The sequence below is a fragment of the Asparagus officinalis genome, chromosome 4, assembly GCF_001876935.1.
Source record: "Asparagus officinalis chromosome 4, Aspof.V1, whole genome shotgun sequence".
In the NCBI taxonomy this organism is placed as follows: Eukaryota; Viridiplantae; Streptophyta; class Magnoliopsida; order Asparagales; family Asparagaceae; genus Asparagus; species Asparagus officinalis.
Genome location: NC_033797.1, coordinates 39,815,911 through 39,836,464, shown reverse-complemented (window position 1 = coordinate 39,836,464; position 20,554 = coordinate 39,815,911). Strand labels below are relative to the sequence as shown.

Below are 20,554 nucleotides of genomic sequence, written 5' to 3'. Positions count from 1 at the left end.
GGGGGGGGGGGGCGGCGGCTAGGGTTTTGGTGGCTCTGATACCATAAAGAATGTGAAAACCCTAATCTTATTATGCAATCTCTTGGGCTTATATAGGCCCCTACAAAATACAACTTACAAATAAGTCCCTACATATTACTCATATGTCAACAGGTGCCTTTATGAAAAGGGAGTATTTGGCTTTTGGGTTGCCATGAGTGAATCCACTCATTCATCCCAACCAAATTCATTCCTCAGCCCCCTTTTAAAAAGAAGAGAATAAATCCACTTCACTGTACGATTTCTAGCTCAAAAATATATATTTAATGCACAATTTTTTTTAATATTTGAGATTATCCTGATGTGTTAAATAAGTAATTACACAGATTCTGTGTAGCCCCAATGTAGCAGTTTTGCCAATCACTGCAATTGGTCCTTCTGCAATCAATGCAAGATGGTTTCTTATAATATCTTTTAGAAGACATCTTATATTTTATGAGTCTTTTGTACTGCATGGTAAAAGACCATTTGTATTTATACTTGGAATCACTTTTGGTGGTATATTTTTCTTGATAACACGGTGCTTACACCTCAAAAGATAAAGTTAAGTTCATGGAGAATTATTTAACATTTTTTCATAAGGGGTAATTTTCTTCTCATGAGATTGCTTGATGGGCAAAAATTATTTATACACATATCCAAAGGCAACTGTATAACAATTTATAAACTGGGAGATGCTGACAACTGATATTCTTTTGGTTATGTTATTCTGGCTTTTATTTGGGACACCAAACTTGTTGAAGCAAGCTTTTAGAGATGCTTAAAGCAAGACCTAACAATTCACTTTTTGAAGTGCTCATGTCCATTTTTTCTACACACTAAATTATGATTTTTTAATGTAAGTTTACATATGATTTAAATTCGATTGATGTACACTGAAGCAGTTCAACGATTATTAGATTGACATAGCTAATTTGTTGCAACATGACATATGCAGGTCAATCTCCATGTATTTTCAGCGAGCACTCAAGATTATCAGCCCCATTTTCGTATGCTGACTGACTCAGAACCAGAGTAAGGACATCACTGTATGAGTTTGGTCCTAAACTGTATGCATGTGTGACATGTATATATGCCTGCGTATTCTTAAGCAAATTTGCATTATGCGACTCCTGAATTGATCCTTTTCCTACTAAAGATCCCTTATAAAGGAAGGAGACAGGTCTAAAGTTACATTGTGGGTTCTGTGTAGATACTGTGCTGATCATGCATGATTTGACGCCCACCCCACGCACGGCCAATAATGTGGCCTTGAATAATTTGCTTAACAAGTCACCATGGGAAAATTTCCCATCTATCAAACTCTCTAGCACAATGTGGTCTTCTTTTCCCTTCAGTTCTTTCAAGGCTCGTCTCAATTGCTAATTAATATAGTTCATTGGTCCAACTTCTAGTTCCAGATTCACTTCCCTATCAAACTTGTCATCTCCAATATTAATGAGCATAAACTATTCAAGCATAGATGATGTTCATGGGAACCTTCACCTATTTCAACTAGTTGCATATGCATGAATTGTCTAACTGACAGGATACTCCCTTGCCACCTTAGGTATTTTACTGTGAGGTCAGGCTTTTGTCTGAAAACTGTTGGCAGAAATGGATAGTATTCATATATCAAGTTATGCAACTGCAAAAAATTTCAGGTTTTCCTAGATCATACTTGTGTAATTGAGAATCAGTATACTTCTAGGTTCAGTATAAGGTTCATCTCTTGTACAAATATCTTTTGCAGTAAATAGTGTTGGCACCAGGTTATGAATTAGCATATATCATACCTTGCTGTAGTGAACAGGTCACAAATGTTTGATATCTTTATTCTTTATTCTCTGCGACTTTCATTCAGCTTCCTTGAATCAACTTGTAAAGCTGTCAAGATGCTTCACAAAACCAGAACTGTCATTCAGCTACGTTCATGGCATCAGTGAGGAGAATTTGTTCGACAGTGGTGCTAGAGTGACTCATTTATGACTGAAAAATGAAAATTATGAACTATGGTTCAGAAAATTGAGGTTTTCAAGTACATTTATATATTTAGTTTTTTGGAATGATTGTTATGCAATCCAGTGTTTTTTTGACAATAATTTGTACTCGATCCATGTAGCTCATTGCTTGACATAATCTTTGCTACAAAATTTCCACACTATTGAAAAAAGCTGCTGCTTGTGCATCACTTAGCGGCAACAACAACAAGATACTTTTCCCATATATTTTGGGGTCCTATACATGAATTCTATTCTTCTTTCAGTTAGTTGAGTGATATCTTCTCTATTTAATTAAGCACTATTATAACTTTTTTGATTGCTTCCAACCTAGTTCGCTTGGGCCTACCTCTAGTCCTTGTTAATCTTATTTCTTGTCCTGATTGGTGCATTAGGTAGCCAGTTGTACCTGACTTACCCATCTCAATCAACTCTCTCATTTATCATTAATAGGAGCTATCTCTATTTCTAGCCGATGGTATCTGTGTGATCTTTTCACTGGTTTCAGTCATCATGATCTTTCTAGAAAGAATGAGTTTCTCTTTCCACCCTTTTCATCAATGTTTGTGACTGAGATGGATCATGATATTGAGGTTAGTGTTGCAAAATTTTCAGGTTTCACTTCTTCAGCACAATCATCATCATCTAGGCCTTTTTGGGTCTGGAGGCTATCATCAAGGTTTCACAAATAAACAAATAATCTGATGATCTTTCATGATTGGTTATCAACCTGATGCAAGTCTCTTAGGTTAGTGCTAAATTCCTTGCGGAAAAATTAGGAACACCAGAGAGGTTTATGAATACTAAACGCATGTAGGTCCATTGTTGGGTATGGAAAAAAAATGAGCTCTTCTGCGTTTTAGTTGAAACTTGCCCAATCCATCATTGTTCTCCAGCAAGAGCCCTCAAGAAAGCAAAATAAAAAATAAAAAAAATAAAAAAAAGAAAGATTAAAGACATGATGGGAATTTTGTTTAACAATCTAGATGCACAATCATAGGATCTATTGGGGTTACGTATACTTTCATATCTATATTATTTTAAAAAAATTATTAAGGAAATATTACTAATGTCATAAAGGATCCGAAACAAGTTTATGCTTGACTAATTTGTTACTGTGAGTATTTACGTAGACTTCAATCTCAGCACATTCATAGTTTTCGTTTTATGATTCATTATTTTGTGAATCATCAACTTTCCTATTCTTTTCTAGTTATTCTCTCGCATGTTTATCTCTGATATTTAGTCACCTAGCATTGATTAATTGCTTTTCTTTGTAATTCTCAGAAAAATATATGCAGAAGGTTTTTGCTCTATGTATGGGATTTGTGCAGAACGTAGTGATGGAAAGCCTCTGAACTGCCCTTTTAATACCCCTTCTGTGAAGGTGAGTAGCAATGACTCTTCATGTTAGCAGGAGTGATGAATGTTAGCAGAACATGAAGAATTTTAAATTTCGAACTAAAATCCTTTGAATGACAATACTCATCTTCTCATGTTCCTCACTGTCATTGTGTGTTCTGTGGAGCGAGCACAAGCCTTAATTGGGTAGTTTGCCCATCATGAATGACCAAGGTTTTATAACCCTTCATGTTGGGACAAGTTCATGATTCGAGGTGTTTTACAAAAATCTAGAACGTCACCACACTCAGGGGATTGCAGTTCAGTGCTATATCATTTTAACAGTTAAATGACCTGGTGAGGTGCTCTTTTCTGTAAATTTCCTAGACAAATAAAGAGGCTGGATGAGGAGAAAATTTGAAAAATATGTGCTCTATGGACTTGCCTTAGTTTATGTTAACTATATACACAATAAGGAAACAAATTGAATCAAACTCCCAGTTGGATGTTTATTCAGTAGTTAGCATATGGAAGACGGTGGATAAGACATTACTGGAGTTAGGGAATTAAGCAGAGAAATGTGGGAAGCAGAACATAGATAAGAGGAAACTAATTTTGTTACTGGGGTATAATTGTTAGGTTTGACACATGTGCAGGGTTGGAGAGTATACTTCACGAATTTAAGACGGCTAATGGCTCATAGTTACAATTATTCTTGGACCAAAACTAATCTTACGTTTTCATGCTACCTATTGGGTATGACGAAAAGGATCTGATATGATCAATTTGGAAATTTTCACAATTATCCTGAATGTGATAGTTAATCTGTTTTGCTGTACTTATTTGTGGAAGCATAGGATGTTGAAAAGTATATGAGAATATGAAGTCCAAAATGTGGGAATTTGATCTTATTTGACAAGTTGTTTCATACTTTTATCTGTATGTTGAACATGGTAAAAAATTTCTTGTTGCACTTAAATTCACAACATCTCTTGTACTTACTTTTCAGCCAGATAAGCTGTTATCTTCAAAAGTCCAGAGTTTGTGCCCAACAATTACTGGCAACGTCTGCTGCACTGCTGATCAATTCGACACATTGCGTAAACAAGTCCAACAAGTAAAGATTCTCTAATATTTCCATCAATTGTACTATTTTAATGTTATTCTTCTTTGTTAGACCAGATGAATGATTCATTTTTATTTTTTGTGTTAAGCTTTTAATCAAGCTATTTCCATTATGCTAAAGATTTACCTATGACTCCTATCTTTTTTTCTTTCTCTCTACCTGGCAATGGTGGTAGGTCCTAATGTACTGTTGAGTTATTCTCAAAATTGCAAAGCCCTGATCTCACGTACTAACAGAGAGCTGTGAACTGTTTTATTCAAATGTAAATTCATCTTAATTTTCAATTTAACCTTGTTGTTGCATTCAGTACAACAGAAAGACGGTATAGATTTTAATCTCTGTGTGTACATTTAGTCGGAACAAATTTTATTTGAGCTGAATGTGTTCTAGCCAGATACTAGTGGGGTAATAGCAAATTGCAAACTTCTACACTAGCACAATAATATTAAAATCTCACTAGCTCTTTACTTTTTTTTAAATTTTAATCAACATGTGTTATGATGTTATCGGAATACTTTAGTGTGGGTGAGCCTTGACGCAATGGTATGTTGCTTCCTTTGTGACCTGGAGGTCATGGGTTTCAATTATTGGAAATAACCTCTTTGCATCCGAGTGTAAGGCTACATACATATGACCCTCCCTAGAGCTGACAATGGTGGCAGCCTCATGCACTGGGCTGCCTTTTATGGCAGATTCAGATATGTATTAAAGATATTTCACATACTTATGCAGGACCTTATTCATATACATTTTTAGATGGCAATGTTGGATATCCAAATTCAAAACAAATAGAGTACCAGAGTATTTGTATCTATTTGCTGCCCTGCTGTGATGCTCCTTTATTAGTGGTAAATGAATAATTTCTAAACTGTGATCGATGTTGTGGACAACCCAGGATATTATATCAGGGCCAAAGATTAATGGTGAACAACTTATAATGATTATTGATACTGGACATAGATGCTTGAAGCTGCCTGAAAGTAGATCTAAGCTTCAGGAACTTCACAGAATAATTAGAGCTTTCTAGTCCAAATGTTTTCTTGTAACACAAACACTGGGTGTAACGACTTTGTGACAGACCTTATTCTCGCCTGCATTGTTTTATTGAGTAACCATTATAAAGTTTTTGCTTTTGTTTAGTTAGAGCTCATTCACATCTTCTTGTTTCTTTGTGTGTTCTATTCTTTCTGTATATCGAACCATACAACTATCATCCATTATTTTATTGAAGATCTTATGCAGGCGATTCCTTTAATTGTGGGGTGCCCAGCATGCTTGAGGAACTTTTTAAATCTCTTCTGCGAGCTCTCATGTTCTCCAAATCAAAGCCTATTCATTAATGTCACTTCCATATTAAAGGTTTGTCACATTCTATAATTTTTTTCTTCTCTTCATTTTGAAGATTGTTGTGCAGTTCTGGGTTCCTTCTAGTTGTATTTATGCCCCAATAACTTTTCATTCCTTGCATTTTTTGGCACATGAATGTCCATCTCTATATCCAGACTTCTATTGTATAAACTAAATGCTATTTGCTTTTTTTTGGTAGGTTACCAACACTACAGCTGTTGATGGTATTGATTTATATATTACAAGTACGTATGCTGAAGAGTTGTATAACTCTTGCAAAGATGTCAAATTTGGGACAATGAATAGTAGGGCCATGGAATTAATTGGTGGAGGTGCTCAGAATTATACAGGTTAGTAGAATCAGTAACTACTTTCCCAGTTCCTGCATGGACATTTGCAGACATAGGTGATATACTTTCAAAGTTATCCTTGATAAGATAAATGACTATATTTGCTATATCTAGCATAAGCTTCTAGTATTTCATTGGATACACATCTATCAGAAAGAACAACACTACTACTCTCTCCCTGAAGGCATTAGCGAAAGGATTTAAAGCTATACCTCTAATAGTAACCTTTTTTAATCAATGCTGCCATGGTATACTAGTAGCTGATGATCTATCTTTATCTGTCAATTCCGAGTTGTTCTCTTCATCACCTTGATTACAGTTATGAAGATATTTGTTGGACTTCTCAGGTCTACTTCCCATATTAGAAACATATTGATGCTTTAGATGCTTCATTTCACATTAAATACACATGCTGGTTGTATAAACACCTATGTATTTTGTTCTTCATGAGTTCATATGGATATCCAACTTCTCTGACTCCATAATGTGATGGAGCCAAAAGAACCCTGTGCTCCTCCAAAGAATAGAACTCCCATAACTCAAAAATGAAAAGGGAAAAAATCCTACTAGCTAAGAGAAATCAGAAAAAAAGAACTACAAAGCCCTTATCCAATATTTTGGGGTTAGCTACATGAATCCTTTTCTTCCATTCAGTTTCATTACTAGTCATCACCTCCAATAAGTTAACTATTACCTTCTCAATTGATTCTGGCCAAGTTCTTGTAGGTCTAAATCAAGTCCTCTTGCCCCCAGTTAATATAATCTTTATCACTTCGGGCCGGTGAATCGCTCACAAAAATGGGAAAACTGTGGTGAAAAATCCACCCACGCATGCTAGGACCTACATGCATGTGTTCTGCAATATCCTTGCTAACAGAATGAATATAGTCACAAAAAAAATGGGGAAAATGTGGTGAAAAATCCACCCACGCATGATAGGACCTACATGCATGTGTTCTGCAATATCCTGGCTAACAGAATGAATAGAGTCACTAAGGATGGGTTTTCAAACTATGGACACATTTAGAATTGTTTGGTTTTACATGGTAAGTGTTTGATTTAATGGCAGACTAATCCATGCAGGAGCATCATACATTTATGTAGCTTTCATCGTATTACTTTCACTTTCGTAAGGAACTAACAATTTATCGAGTTCTTGTTTGGATGGATAATGGAAGTATATGGATTGTTGAAATATAATATTATATACAAGTGTAACAAGTTATTTTTTCTGGAAAGGCAATTATGTTGACAAGAATATAAAAGTTACATTATGTTTCACCAGTTCTTTGTAAATGTACCTGTTTTCTGAAAGATTTTGTATTACTATTTATAAAAAAGGTCTTATAAATGAAACACTAGTTGGTGGTTTTGCCATCACTGTTGTAATTTTCCTGGTAAGAACTATGTGTGTATGTGTGGGTGCGTGCTTGCCTGTGTGTAGAGTAAAGCTCTTGTAATGATAGGAGCACTTGTGCACAACTCTTTTATCCCTTGAATTTTCACCAGCTTTTTTTTATCTCAATGAAAAATCAATGGACACATTTTACATGGGCTTCTGTAATTAATTTCTATATTCATTATTTGTGAAACTACTGGCTTGATGTGACATTGAAAACTCAAATATCTGCATCTTTTTTTTTCATTTCGTTAACTTTCAGATTTTTTAATTGTTTTGGTAGAATGGCTTGCATTCATGGGCAAGCGAGCAGGTGATGGTGAGCCTGGCTCACCATATGCAATTGATTTCCGATCAAATATTTTTGCATCATCTGTGATAAAGCCTTTGAATGTAACTGTTCATCCATGTGGAGACCCTTCCTTGGGATGTTCATGCGGTGATTGCCCTTCTTCTTCTGTATGCTCGGAGTCTGCTCCTCCAGCCTCCCATAAGAACGGTTCTTGCAGAATCAAAATGGGTTCTTTAGAGGTAATAAGGAGTTTATGTTGTATTTTTTATTTGTTAATGTCAGCATTGATCTTGCAAACCATTAATCTCCCTTGTGCAAGATTGCAAATCATGAAGAAAATATAGGTACCTATAATTTAAATTTCTGGAGTATCAATTTTATCAGTGGATGCATATTGCACCTTTCTCAGCCCTACACATTTGTTACTTTCACCCACTATCTAATATTCTGTTTGCATCTCTATCTAGAACCTATCCAGCTACCTTGTGGTTTGTTCTTATATCCAAAGAGGCATTCTATTTGGGCATTCCTATCTGTATCACTGCACCCCAATTATATGTTTGTGTTTTGATGGCCTATAGGCATTTCCAAGCTCTGTATCCAGTTCTGTAACCTGTCAGTCAAGCAGACATTTGAGTTGCCAACTTATGTAGATATCCATGTGATTTAATGCATCGGAACTGACCATGCTCACTGTCTCAGCCATTCGTTCTGACAATTGTGAATATATGTACATTTCCTCAGTCATCTAAACGAACAATAGTCAAAACCTCTTGCTGTTTTTTGTCTTCATCTTTACATATTACTTTCTATTTTAATCTTTAGCAATGTCTTAAAAGGTGGAAGCGCAAGGTGAAAGAGTTGGACCCTATGTCAACTTCAAGGCGTGAGACACAAGCCTCATAAATTTATTATATTTTAATTTTAACTCACAATTTTTATAAGCATATAATATATAGTGGTGTGATAATTTACGAATAGGAAAAATTCAAGTTTTGGATAGTAAATTAGTATGAAGCGAAATCATAATAAACTAAGCCACATAAACCATATATATAGCTTTTTTGTCTCATGGCCATATAAATAAGCATGGCCTACAATTACAGTTTCTTATAAAAATACTAAGCTTAACTGTTGCATTAATTCGAGAGTCCAGATAAAAATGAATAAGAAAATATGAATACCTCACAAATGAGAGAAAATAAAGAATGCTAGAGAAACCTATAAACCCATATAGATACACAAAGAAACAAGAAATCAGAATTGTTGGGAAACATAATTAATGGTAAGAAATGTTTTCCTGGAGGCCTATGATAGGATAGGATAAGATGATTGATTTGGAAAGACATAGGGGTATTTTAATTTTAGTTAATAATCTTTATTTAACCTCATATTTTGTCTGAAGCGTATGCTTCAAAAAAAAGAGAGCTTCATGGGCACAAAGCACACACTTCAGTGATGCTTAAGTGACAAGTTGTAGGCTACTAGAGATATGTAGCTTTTCGTTTGAGTTTGGAAGCGATTATTCTTCAAAAAGCTTGACAGAGCTTTGAAGAGAGCCAGCCTGAGGAAATAAGCATGCATCAAGATGTGCATGAGAAGTGGTTAATAACAGTGCATGGCAGGTTATCTGCTTTAGTGTGTACTCATTCATATTGGGCATGTTTTAAGTCAAATAGTTTCTGAGTAGTTAGGGAGAAACATCATTTCATATGTATCTAATTTTATGAATTACAACTTTTATTTCTTAAATTGAGAAGTAACTGAATTTCAAAACAGAAACTACTGGCAATGCCAAAAGAGATAATGCAGGGTATATACTTATCAAAACCAACCACTGGAAGAATTTTGAAACAATTCAAGTAGGGTATAATATCCAAGGAACACACCATATTTTTGTTCTTTGAAGAATATGGGCACAGGATAAGGAAATTAAAATTAGGAAACTGGAGTCAATCTGGTTTTGATTAAGAACCAGTGTCCGAAATCGCTAGTATCTTCTTGCTTATGACTGGAGACTTAAATATATCTGAACAATGAGATTTCATAAAGACCTTAGGGAGAAGCAAATTGTTGTTTCTATGATTAAATGAAGGCACTAGATGATCATTGTTTATCAGCTAAGGTGAATAGATTGGGAGCATGTTTTCTGCATTTGGCTACTGAAATATGGTCATATGGGAACATAGAAAGATGTGACCAAGTCACTGAATAATGTTTGTTGTTTTCTGCTGTTTTTAAGTGCTACTTAACATGATCGTTTGGTGCCAGATCTTTAGTTTTCTTAAGTACTCACTATCAACTGTTTGATAATTTAATATATTCATTATTAGCCCACAATTAATCAGTATTAAGTTATCAGAGGTCCAATTCAATATATGTTTATTGCGCCCTTTCTTCTGCCTTTCCAATATATATGTCGTGTTTACCCTTGATGCTTTGTCATATGAGCAGAGGGCCCATGTGAGAGGGAGTGTTGCATGTTATGTTATTCTTCTACGCATTGTTATCCTATAAACATCAGCTCAATCTTAGCGAAGTTATTTTCTGATAGAAATAAGGGTTATTGTCTAGGATGAGCACCCAGTATTTTGCTGAAGGCTGGATCTTTAACGGCAAATCTGCATATTGTCTGTAATGACTTTCCAAGAAGCATATTTTCTTCATTTCATTCTTCATGTATAACAATGACGTAAAACTGCAGATTCAGAGTATATCAATTGCATTGGTATTTTAAAACACTTACAGTATCAATATTTACCTTTGTCTATATTTACTGAATATTATGAAGTTTTATCCTTTTGGGTTATTATATATCCTCTGTTTTTGAGTTTTTTATGATATCCGTATACCTTCAGGTCAGATGCTTGGAATTGTCGCTAGCTATTATGTACATTGCCTTCATTTGTGCAATTTTACTTTGGACACTATTACATAGAAGGAGGGTTAAAAAAGATCCATCTTCTAGAACGAATCCTCTGGTGAATGTCAGAGATGAAAATGAGCTTCAGGGTGCTGATAAACAGGAAAATTCTGTACAACATGTTCAGGTGTGTGGTTCTTTATTTATTTTGTTGTGGTTATTTTCTGTCAGTAATCTCTATGCGTTAGCTCTTTCTTAATTTATACAATTTCCGAAAATTTAAGATACATACTTTATAGCTTGCATGTATTTTTGTATCTTCTGTTCAGTAATAAGTTTCACAAAAACCCCCGAAACTTTGGAGCATTTCCCTCAAACCCCTTATTAATTGGGGAGTTGACATTGATTGAGGTGGATCAATAAGAGTGGTTTGATTCAGGTCTCATATATCTTTAACAAGAACTGAATTTTGGAGAATAAGGTCGCAAGAGAGGCCTTATCATTCCTAATGGAACCCTTCAATGTTACAATGACCTCTCCTTGTAAGACAAGTGGTTGCTTTATTTTATATTTTGACCACATTGTTATTGAAGAGGATACTTTCAGATATGGTGAGGCGGTCTCTGCATTGTTGCTGAATGAGTTAAAAAAATGGTGGAGTATCCAGAGGTGTTGCCTTCGTTACCTTCGATTAGCAGAAGTCTGTCAATTGGGGAGAGTTCCAAGTCCAAAGTTGCAAGCTGTTTCCAGTAAAATGAAAAAAAAACCGATGTAGAAAGTTTGTGAATTACTGAAATCACCTAAACGTCTTTTGTCCACATCCAGTATTTCCAAATCAAGACCATAGAAATACTGCAAAATTTAGGAACTAATAAACTACCAGTTGACACCAAAATTGACACTGAGATTTCAAAATTTCTTTATAGATTGCACTTGATTGAGCATATATATATATATATATATATATATATATATGAGAAAAATGGGTATGCTTGGTACCAAGCATAAATTTTATGCTTGGTAGTGAGGTGTCCTATTCCCATCCACTCATTCAAATTCATAACCACTCCCTAACCCATGTGAATGTGGGTCCCGATTTCAATGAGTGGAGGAGAATATGCCACCTCACTACTAAGCACAAAAACCGTAATACCCCAACCCTTGATAGGGTGATGTGATTAGTATTGATAGATTTGATTGGAATACTCATACCACCAAGATGCATCTTTTTTTCGGGAACCCAACTCTTAGAAACTCCAAAGTTAAGCGTGCTTGGCCTGGAAAAATTCTAGGATGGGTGACCCCCTGGGAAGTTTTCCAGGGAGCGCGTGAGTGAAGACAAAACGTGCTTCCTAGGGGGTCACCTATCCTAGAATTTCTCCAGGCTAAGCACGCTTAACTTTGGAGTTTCTAAGGGTTGGGTTCCCCAAAAAAGATGCATCTTAGTAGTATGAGTATTCCAATCAAATCTATTAATACTAATCACATCACCCTCTCAAGGATTAGGGTGTTACGAACTCCCCCACTTAAACTCGCAACGTCCTCGTTGCGTCAAATCATATCATCCAAGACCGTACCATCCGTGTGAGATTCTAGAAGTGGCTCCTACGACCTCAAGAGGTGGCTCCCGCCCTCTTGACGTAGCACTTTGCTCCGCATAGCACTTAGCTCTCACAATTCCGATTGGTTTTGCTCTGATACCATTTGTAATGCCCCGTCCCGGAATCCCGTAGTCGGTACGCTACTAGATCTGATGGACTGGTCTCACAAATCACCACATGTCTTTTCAGCATGTTTTGTCCTCATTCACGCGTTCTCTAGAAAACTTCCCAGGGGGTCACCCATCCTAGAATTTTTCCAGGCCAAGCACGCTTAACTTTGGAGTTTCTACCCATCCTAGAATTTTTCCAGGCCAAGCACGCTTAACTTTGGAGTTTCTAAGAGTTGGGTTCCCGAAAAGAAGATGCATCTTGGTGGTATGAGTATTCCAATCAAATCTATCAATACTAATCACATCACCCTCTCAAGGGTTGGGGTATTACAAAAACTTGTGCTTTGTACCAAGCATACTCATTTCTCTCTCTCTCTATATATATAGAGAGATGAGCTAGGCTACGAATAGCAGGAAAATGATAATTGTAGCACAAGTTCCGTACTACTTTTGTACTCCCACTACCAATGTGTACGGTCCTTTCTTGAAAAATGTCAAGAAAGAATATCAGTCACTATGGAGCCCGTTCTTTTGTTTATATTTGTACAAAGTAGTACAAATTGTTGTGTACATTATCATTGTTCTTAATAGTATCCAATATGTGGATACTCTCAACCCAATTTTAAAAATTAGAATCCAAAAATAAAAATACGAACTATTGGATGTAGAACTACTTAAAAACAAAATTTCAAAGGATTTTGACGTTTTGAATTATATATCAAGAGGCAAAAAATGAAGTAACTTTATGGAAGTTTTGAAACATTGATTTTGACGGCATATTATGCATGAGTTAGTGATGTTGAATTATTGAAAATTTTGTTTCTAAACAATTCATATGTAGTATATCACATCTAAAGGTTCAGATTTTTATTTTTGGGTTTCGAACTTTAAAGTTAGTTAATATTATCTGTATGTTGGATACTATTATTAGTAGCCTATCTCTCTCTCTCTCTCTCTATATATATATATATATATATATATATATATATATAAAGATATGCATGATAGAGTAACAATTAGAATAAGAACTAATGAAGGAGGGCCTAAGCCGTTTCCTATTATCATAGGCTTACACAAGGGCCAGCCTTAACTCCTTATTTTTTGCAGTAGTTATTGACCAATTTACGAGGCATATTTAGGATGAAATTTCATGGTGTATGTATGTTATCTGCGGATGTTATGGTGTTAGTTGACAAAACTAGAAGGGGTATAATTTCTAAAGTAGAAAGTTAGAGACTAGCTCTTGAATCTAAATGTTTTAGAATTAGTGGAACAAAAATAGAATATATGGAGTACATTTTTAGTAAAACTAAGAAAAGAAAAGAGCTGATAGTACTTATTGATGGTAAAGAAATATCTACCAGTAGTCATTTTCGTTATGTAGGATCAGTCACTTGGCATGATAGTGAGATTGAGGATGTTGTTGTCGATCGAATTAAATCGGGATGGTTAAAATAGAGGAGTGCTTTGAGAGTCTTAGTGATTGTTGAATACCAATGAAACTAAAAGGAGAATTCAATAGGACGGTTATAAAACCAATAATGATTTATGGGTCAGAGTGTTGGGCAATTAAAAGCTATGTACAAAAAATGGGCATAGCAGAAATGAGAATGTTGCGATTGTCTTGTAGGTATACACCAAAAGATAAGAAAAAAAAGAGTGAATCCGTAGTAAATTAGAGGTTGCTCCTAGTGCGGATAAAATGAAAGATAATCGATTAAGACGGTTTGGTCTTGTAAAATGAAGACCTCTTAGTACACAGGTTAGGAAAAGTGATAGTATTGTAGTTAATGGGCTAGGAGATCTAGAAGTAGACGTAAAAGAACTAACTTAGAAACAATTAAGAAGGATATGATTATGATTAACTTAACGGAGGAGATGCCCATAATAGAATGTAATGAAAGAATAAGATTCATGTAGCCGATCCCAAACATTTAGGATGATGGCTTTGATGTGTGCGCGCGCGCGCGCGTGTGTGTGTATATATATATATATATATATATATTATATACACACATATATTATATATACACACACATACATATATATATATATGTGTATATATAATATATAATATATATATATATATATATATATATATATATATATATATATATATATAATATATAGCAAAACTTCTTCAGACTTAAGTGGGACGTCCACTAAGTTTCTTATCCATCTGATGATCACCTTGATTGAGATACATTGTGATGATCCGTCCGTTCAACTTGATCACATATCTAAAACCCCAACACACCAAATTTTGGGTGAGACCCGTCGTAGTTTGACGCCTCAACCACCGTATCAATTTTAACGGTTTTCGAGTGAAATAGAACTTCTTTTACATGGCTCGACGAAGGTCAAAACCACAACGAGTTCACACCAAATTTGGTGTGTTGGGGTTTTAGAAATGTAGATCAAGTTAGAGCGAACGGATCACCACAAATAAGCTCAATCAAAGTAAATCATCATGGTATAAGATAAATTAGTGGACGTCACTTAAGTTGACAGAAGTTTGCTCATCGCATATTATATAATATATAATATAATATATATTATCATATATATATATATATATATATATATAATATATATATATATATATGGAAACTGAAAACAAAAATCGGATACAACCGAAGCAATAACCAGGGAAAATTACGAAGTGAGAACGAGCTGATAGGAGGACCGTTGTCGTCATCTATTAAGTTCGTCAAATCAAGTGAACATCCACGCAAACTAATGTATATAACAGACAACACAAATGTCTAATAATTGCGAGAAAAAAAAAACATACAGGCCAAAAGAAAACCACCAAAAGCTAATTTCCACAAGTATACAGACGACCACTCACTAACGTAGTACCTTTGAGAACTTGTCACCCGATAATCCCCTGCTGGCATTTTCCTTGGCTATTACCTGGCAGCTTAGATTGTAAATTGCCCTTTGAAGCCGCCTTGCCAACCTAATCATCTTCAGGCCGCCTATACAAAAATGGTATATCAGTGATATGTAGACAGCAATAGAGAGGGATTAGCTGAATACTCTAAATATTAAGGGGTTATTGTGCTGCAGTTCGCACATTCCCCCAAGCAGTAGCACGGTAACATGTACTGTCATATAGCTTTACTTGTTTTTACGTTCCAATAACAGTATTCTCTACAGTTCCACATTGCCCCTTATATAGTCTTTACTTGTTTGATGCGCTTAATGTACTCTCGGGTTTTTAAAACTGCACTTGCATCCGTTATTTGTTTTTTGACAACACTTAGTACTCTAAAGATTTTTAAAACTAGCACTTAAGTATCTCAAAATTTTAAAAGTTGCACGTAAATGCCTCAACTTTGCACAATGACGGTATTTAATGCAAGTTTTAAATATTTTAAGGCATTTTAAGTATAGATTTCAATATTTTGGTACTAGTGCTGCTAAGAACAAGTGAGGGATATAAGTAATAAGGGCAAGTTTAGTTGAAATAAATTTGGGACTATATTCTTCAGTGTTATTGTTGGGTAATGAGATTAGAACATAAGCATTTAGTGTTATTGTTTTTTAAACTGTAATAAAATTATTATCCCACATGGATAAAATTGTCCGCTCATCAATAGAAAAAAAGTTTGCCCCAAGCCATAGTTCCCTAGCCAATAGTTTAACCAAGTCTCAGCAATGGAACATTTAAGACAAGTGGGATAATTTTGGAACATTGATATATAACTCACATAATTATTATGATCATTTTAGATATTATTAAGAGGTAAAAAATAAATTAAGTAATAAGATTATTAACTAACACATAGATAATGTATGTGCTAATCATTTTAGATAATATAGTATTTCAAGATAAAAATAATTAATATAAATATTAACTACAACATAAAATGATTAAATAAGAATATATTAACATATTTTTAATATATTATGTTAATTTTAAAAATATAATATTTATTTGTAATATTATATTATATTTATATTAAAACGAATATTACAATATAGTAAACATAATTTTCTATAGTATAATAAAAGTAACATAATATTCTATATTATTAATTTAAGTATTTTATATATATTATATTAATAATTTCACTAAACTTATTTCGTTACCTTAATTATAATATGATATATTTTAAATATTTCACATAATAATAATATTTAACTGTATTATAAAATCATTATATTCTACTAAACTTAAGTTAATAGCTACGTTATATTATTGAATTATAATATAAGACAATTAAGTTATGCATTTTATATTATATTATTAGGGTTTTGAGATTCGGTCCCTCAAATCTCATCTACTTAGATACAAGTCCTCCATAGCACATAGTTTGGATACATGTCTTAATCTCAAACTATTTGGATAATAAATCTCCAAATCATCAAATCTTGATATAAGGCCTGAAACTAATTTCTTTGAAACAGGTCATCGGATTATTCCCCGACTCAGCTAAGTACGCTAATAAACTACAACGTTGTTTAGAAGATTAACCTTTTCATTAGATTCGTTTAAAAAAAATTAGCCCAGATGAGAGGTTTTTCATTGGTCAAAGATACGTTGGTCTTAATTATTGATTTGCAAGAGGTAGTTAAAACAAGGACGATAATGAAATAAGAAAATAATAAACCCTATTAATTAGTTATGTTAGATGGATGGCAATTAATAATCGGGACTGTTTTAATAGAACTTAAAAATTTGGGGCACTTGTGTGCCAATATGATAGTTGAAGACTGTATGCGCAATGAAGAGATTAGGGGATATCTATCCAAATATGATGACGTGGGGTTCTGTATCTAAATAGATAGATTTAGGCTAATATTCAAAACCCCGTATTATCTATTAAGATAATATTGTATAAGTTATTAGATAAAATAAAATTTACTATAATATTATGATACAATTTAACATTATTAATTAACATATTTATAATAATAATTATAATTATAGTAAACAGCAACATAAATAATTCCATTGGTTAATAGTTTTAACATTTTTGACATATAGTTAATGTAAAATTTTATAATAATTACATATTATAATTAATTATATTGGTCACTATAAATAAATTTTAAATTTAATTAGATTTAAATAATAATGTTATTAATAATGTTAAAATCTGTATCATAATATTATAGTAAATTTTATTTTTATTAATAATATATTAAATATATGCTAATAGATAATCGGTTTTTGAGATATTAGCCCTAAATCTGATGTATTAGATACAAGACCCCACGCCATCTATATTTGGATAAGATATCCCCCTAATCTCATTCATGCGGCAATACAAGTCTTCGCAAATATCATATTTGGACAGCAATGCCCCCAAATTTTTAAGCTCCTTTAAAACAAGTCGCCATTATAATTGCATCCATTTAAAATAATACTTAATTAAAGGGTTATATTTTCTATTTCATTATCGTCCTTGTTTTTAGCGCTACCCCTCTTGCAAAGTAATAAAAAAATTTAAAAGCCAACGTATCCCTTTGACCCAATGAAAACCTACTCTATCTTGCTAATGTTTTTTAAAACCATCTAATGAAAAGGTAATTTCTAACAACTTGTTAGTTTGATTAGGTACTTAGCTGAGTGGGAATAATCCACGATGACCTGTTCAAAAATTAATTGAGGCACTTATATCAAGATTGAGATTGAGATTTATATCCAAATAGTTGAAGATTAAGACATGTATCCAAATATGATGCTAATGGAGGACTATGTATCTAAGTAGATGAGATTTGAGACCGATATGCTCAAAAACCCTAAATATATAAATATAAACATGCTATACTTAATTGTTTTATTAATATTCAATAAATAACGTACTAAGTTAGTTAGTAAATATAATGTTTTATAATACAGTTAAATTTAATATTTAGTGAAAATTAAATAATATACATATTATAATTAATGTAACAGAAATAAGTTAGTGAATTATAATTAATATAGTTATAAAATAATAATTATAATAAGAATATTATGTTACTTCTTATTATACTAATGAAAATTAATGTTTACTATATTGTAATAACGTTTATAATAAATATAATATAATATTACAATATAACATATATAATTAAAATTAACATATATATTAAAAATAATGTAATGATATTACTTATTTAACAATTTATTGTATTAATATTTATTACTTAATTATTTTTTATCTAAATACATATAGTCTAAATGATTAGCACATACATATCTATGTTAGTTAATATTATTACTTAATTATTTTTTATCTTAAATACATATCTAAAATATCATATCATAATATGTTAGTTAATAATCCAATGTTCGCCAAAATTATCCACTTGTCTTAAATTGTCCATTGTGAGACTTGGTAACTATGGCTAGGGGACTATGGCTTGGCAAACTTTTTTCTATATGAGCGAGACAATTTATCCCATCGTGGGATAAATAATTTATAGCAGTTTAAAAAACCATACACTAAATGTTATTGTTCTAATCTCATTATCCACCAATAACACTGAAAGAATATCGTCTCAAAATTTATTTCAACTAAAACATTTTTTTTTTTTTTTTTTTTTTTTTTTTTTTTTTTTTTTTTTTTTTTTGTTTTTTTTTTTTTTTTTTGCCTTATTACTTATATACCCTCACTTGTTCTAGGCACACTATGTACGCCTAAAATATTTAAATATTATACTTAAATGCCTTTAAGAATATTAAAACTTGCATTAAATACGTCATTGTGGCAAAGTTGAGGCATTTAAGTGGCACTTTAAAACTTTTAGATACCTTAAGTGCTAGTTTAAAAAATCTTTAGAGTACAATAAGTGTTGTCAAAACAGTAACGGCTGCAAGTGCAAAGTTTTAAAAACCCGAGGAGTACATTAAGCGCCATCCAAAAACAAGTAAGACTATAATAAGGCAATGTGGAACTGTAGAAATACGTGTTATGGAAGTAAAAAACAGTAAAGCTATATGGAAGTAGCATGTTACGTGCTACCTGCTGGGGAAATGTGGAACTGCAGAACATAACCTAATATTTAGAGATATTCAAGCAATCCCTCTCATATTGCTTCTATATCAACTAGTATACGCATGTTTTGTATAGGGGCTGAAGATGAAGGCTTGCAAGGGCGGCTTCAAAGGGCAACTTACAATCTAAAGCTGCAGATATAGCCAAGGAAGAATGCAGCAGGGGATATCGGACAACTTGCTCAAAGAGTACTAGTTTAGTGGTGTCGTTGTATACTGTGGCCTAGCTTTGTGTTTTTCTTGGCCTGTACTGTTTTTTTCTCGGTAAATAATTAGCACTTGTTGCTGTTATATATCATTGTCTTGGTGGATGTCACCTGGTTTGACGACTTGATAGAGACGACAAGGTCGCTCCTTATCACGCTCGTTCTCACTTCGTAATTTCCCCTGGGTTATTTGGCTCGGTTGTATCCGATTTTTGTTTCAGTTCCATATATATAGTAGTATATATTATAATATAATTATATATATATAATATATATATATATATAAATATATTATATATAATATACAGCAAAAACTTCTGTCAACTTAAGTGCGGGGGGGGAAAAAACTCCACTAATTTCTTATAACATTAATGATACTTGATTGAGGCTATAATTGGTGATGATCCGTTCCGTTAAACTTGATCTACATATTCAAAAAAAACCCCCACAACGCAAATTGGTGTGAACTCGTTGTGTGGTTTGACTTGCCTCGAGCGCATGTAAAAAGTTCTATTCACTGCGAAACCGGTTAAAATTGATACGAGTGGAATGAAGGGTCCAAACTACGACAGGGTTCACCCCAAATTTGGTGTTTGGGGGTTTTAGAATATTAGATCAAGTTGAACGGAACGGTATCATCCACAATGTATCTCAATCAAGTGATCATCATGGATATAGAAACTTAGTGGACGTCCACTTAAGTTGAACAGAAGTTTGCTATATAATATATATTATATATAATAATAATAATATATATATATATATATATATATATATATATATTATATATTAATATATATATACTATATATATATAATTATAAATATATTATATATATAGTAATATATATAGATCTCTCCCCCCCCCCCCCCCCCCCCCCCCCCCCCAACCCCCCCCCCCCCCCCCC

The 20,554-nt window shown here is 33.3% G+C and overlaps 1 protein-coding gene across 4 annotated transcripts in view; it reads left to right on the top strand.

Moving 5' to 3' along the window:
* The window catches only part of LOC109837246 (Niemann-Pick C1 protein-like), a 66,343-nt gene that overhangs the window by 6,984 nt on the left and 38,805 nt on the right, over positions 1 to 20,554 (top strand). For 2 of the 4 annotated variants that reach the window (XR_002246234.1, XM_020405402.1), the window contains exons 2-8: positions 977 to 1,053; positions 3,306 to 3,405; positions 4,369 to 4,476; positions 5,728 to 5,844; positions 6,032 to 6,182; positions 7,865 to 8,112; positions 10,732 to 10,923. Coding sequence is in view for 3 of the 4 variants with exons in the window: in XM_020405402.1 (XP_020260991.1) it covers positions 977 to 1,053; positions 3,306 to 3,405; positions 4,369 to 4,476; positions 5,728 to 5,844; positions 6,032 to 6,182; positions 7,865 to 8,112; positions 10,732 to 10,923 (993 nt within the window). In the remaining variant the exon portion in view is untranslated. Of the gene's footprint in view, positions 1 to 976; positions 1,054 to 2,585; positions 2,612 to 3,305; positions 3,406 to 4,368; positions 4,477 to 5,716; positions 5,845 to 6,031; positions 6,183 to 7,864; positions 8,113 to 10,731; positions 10,924 to 20,554 lie in introns of those variants that run through there. The other 2 variants (XM_020405403.1, XM_020405404.1) reach the window with 2 other exon arrangements.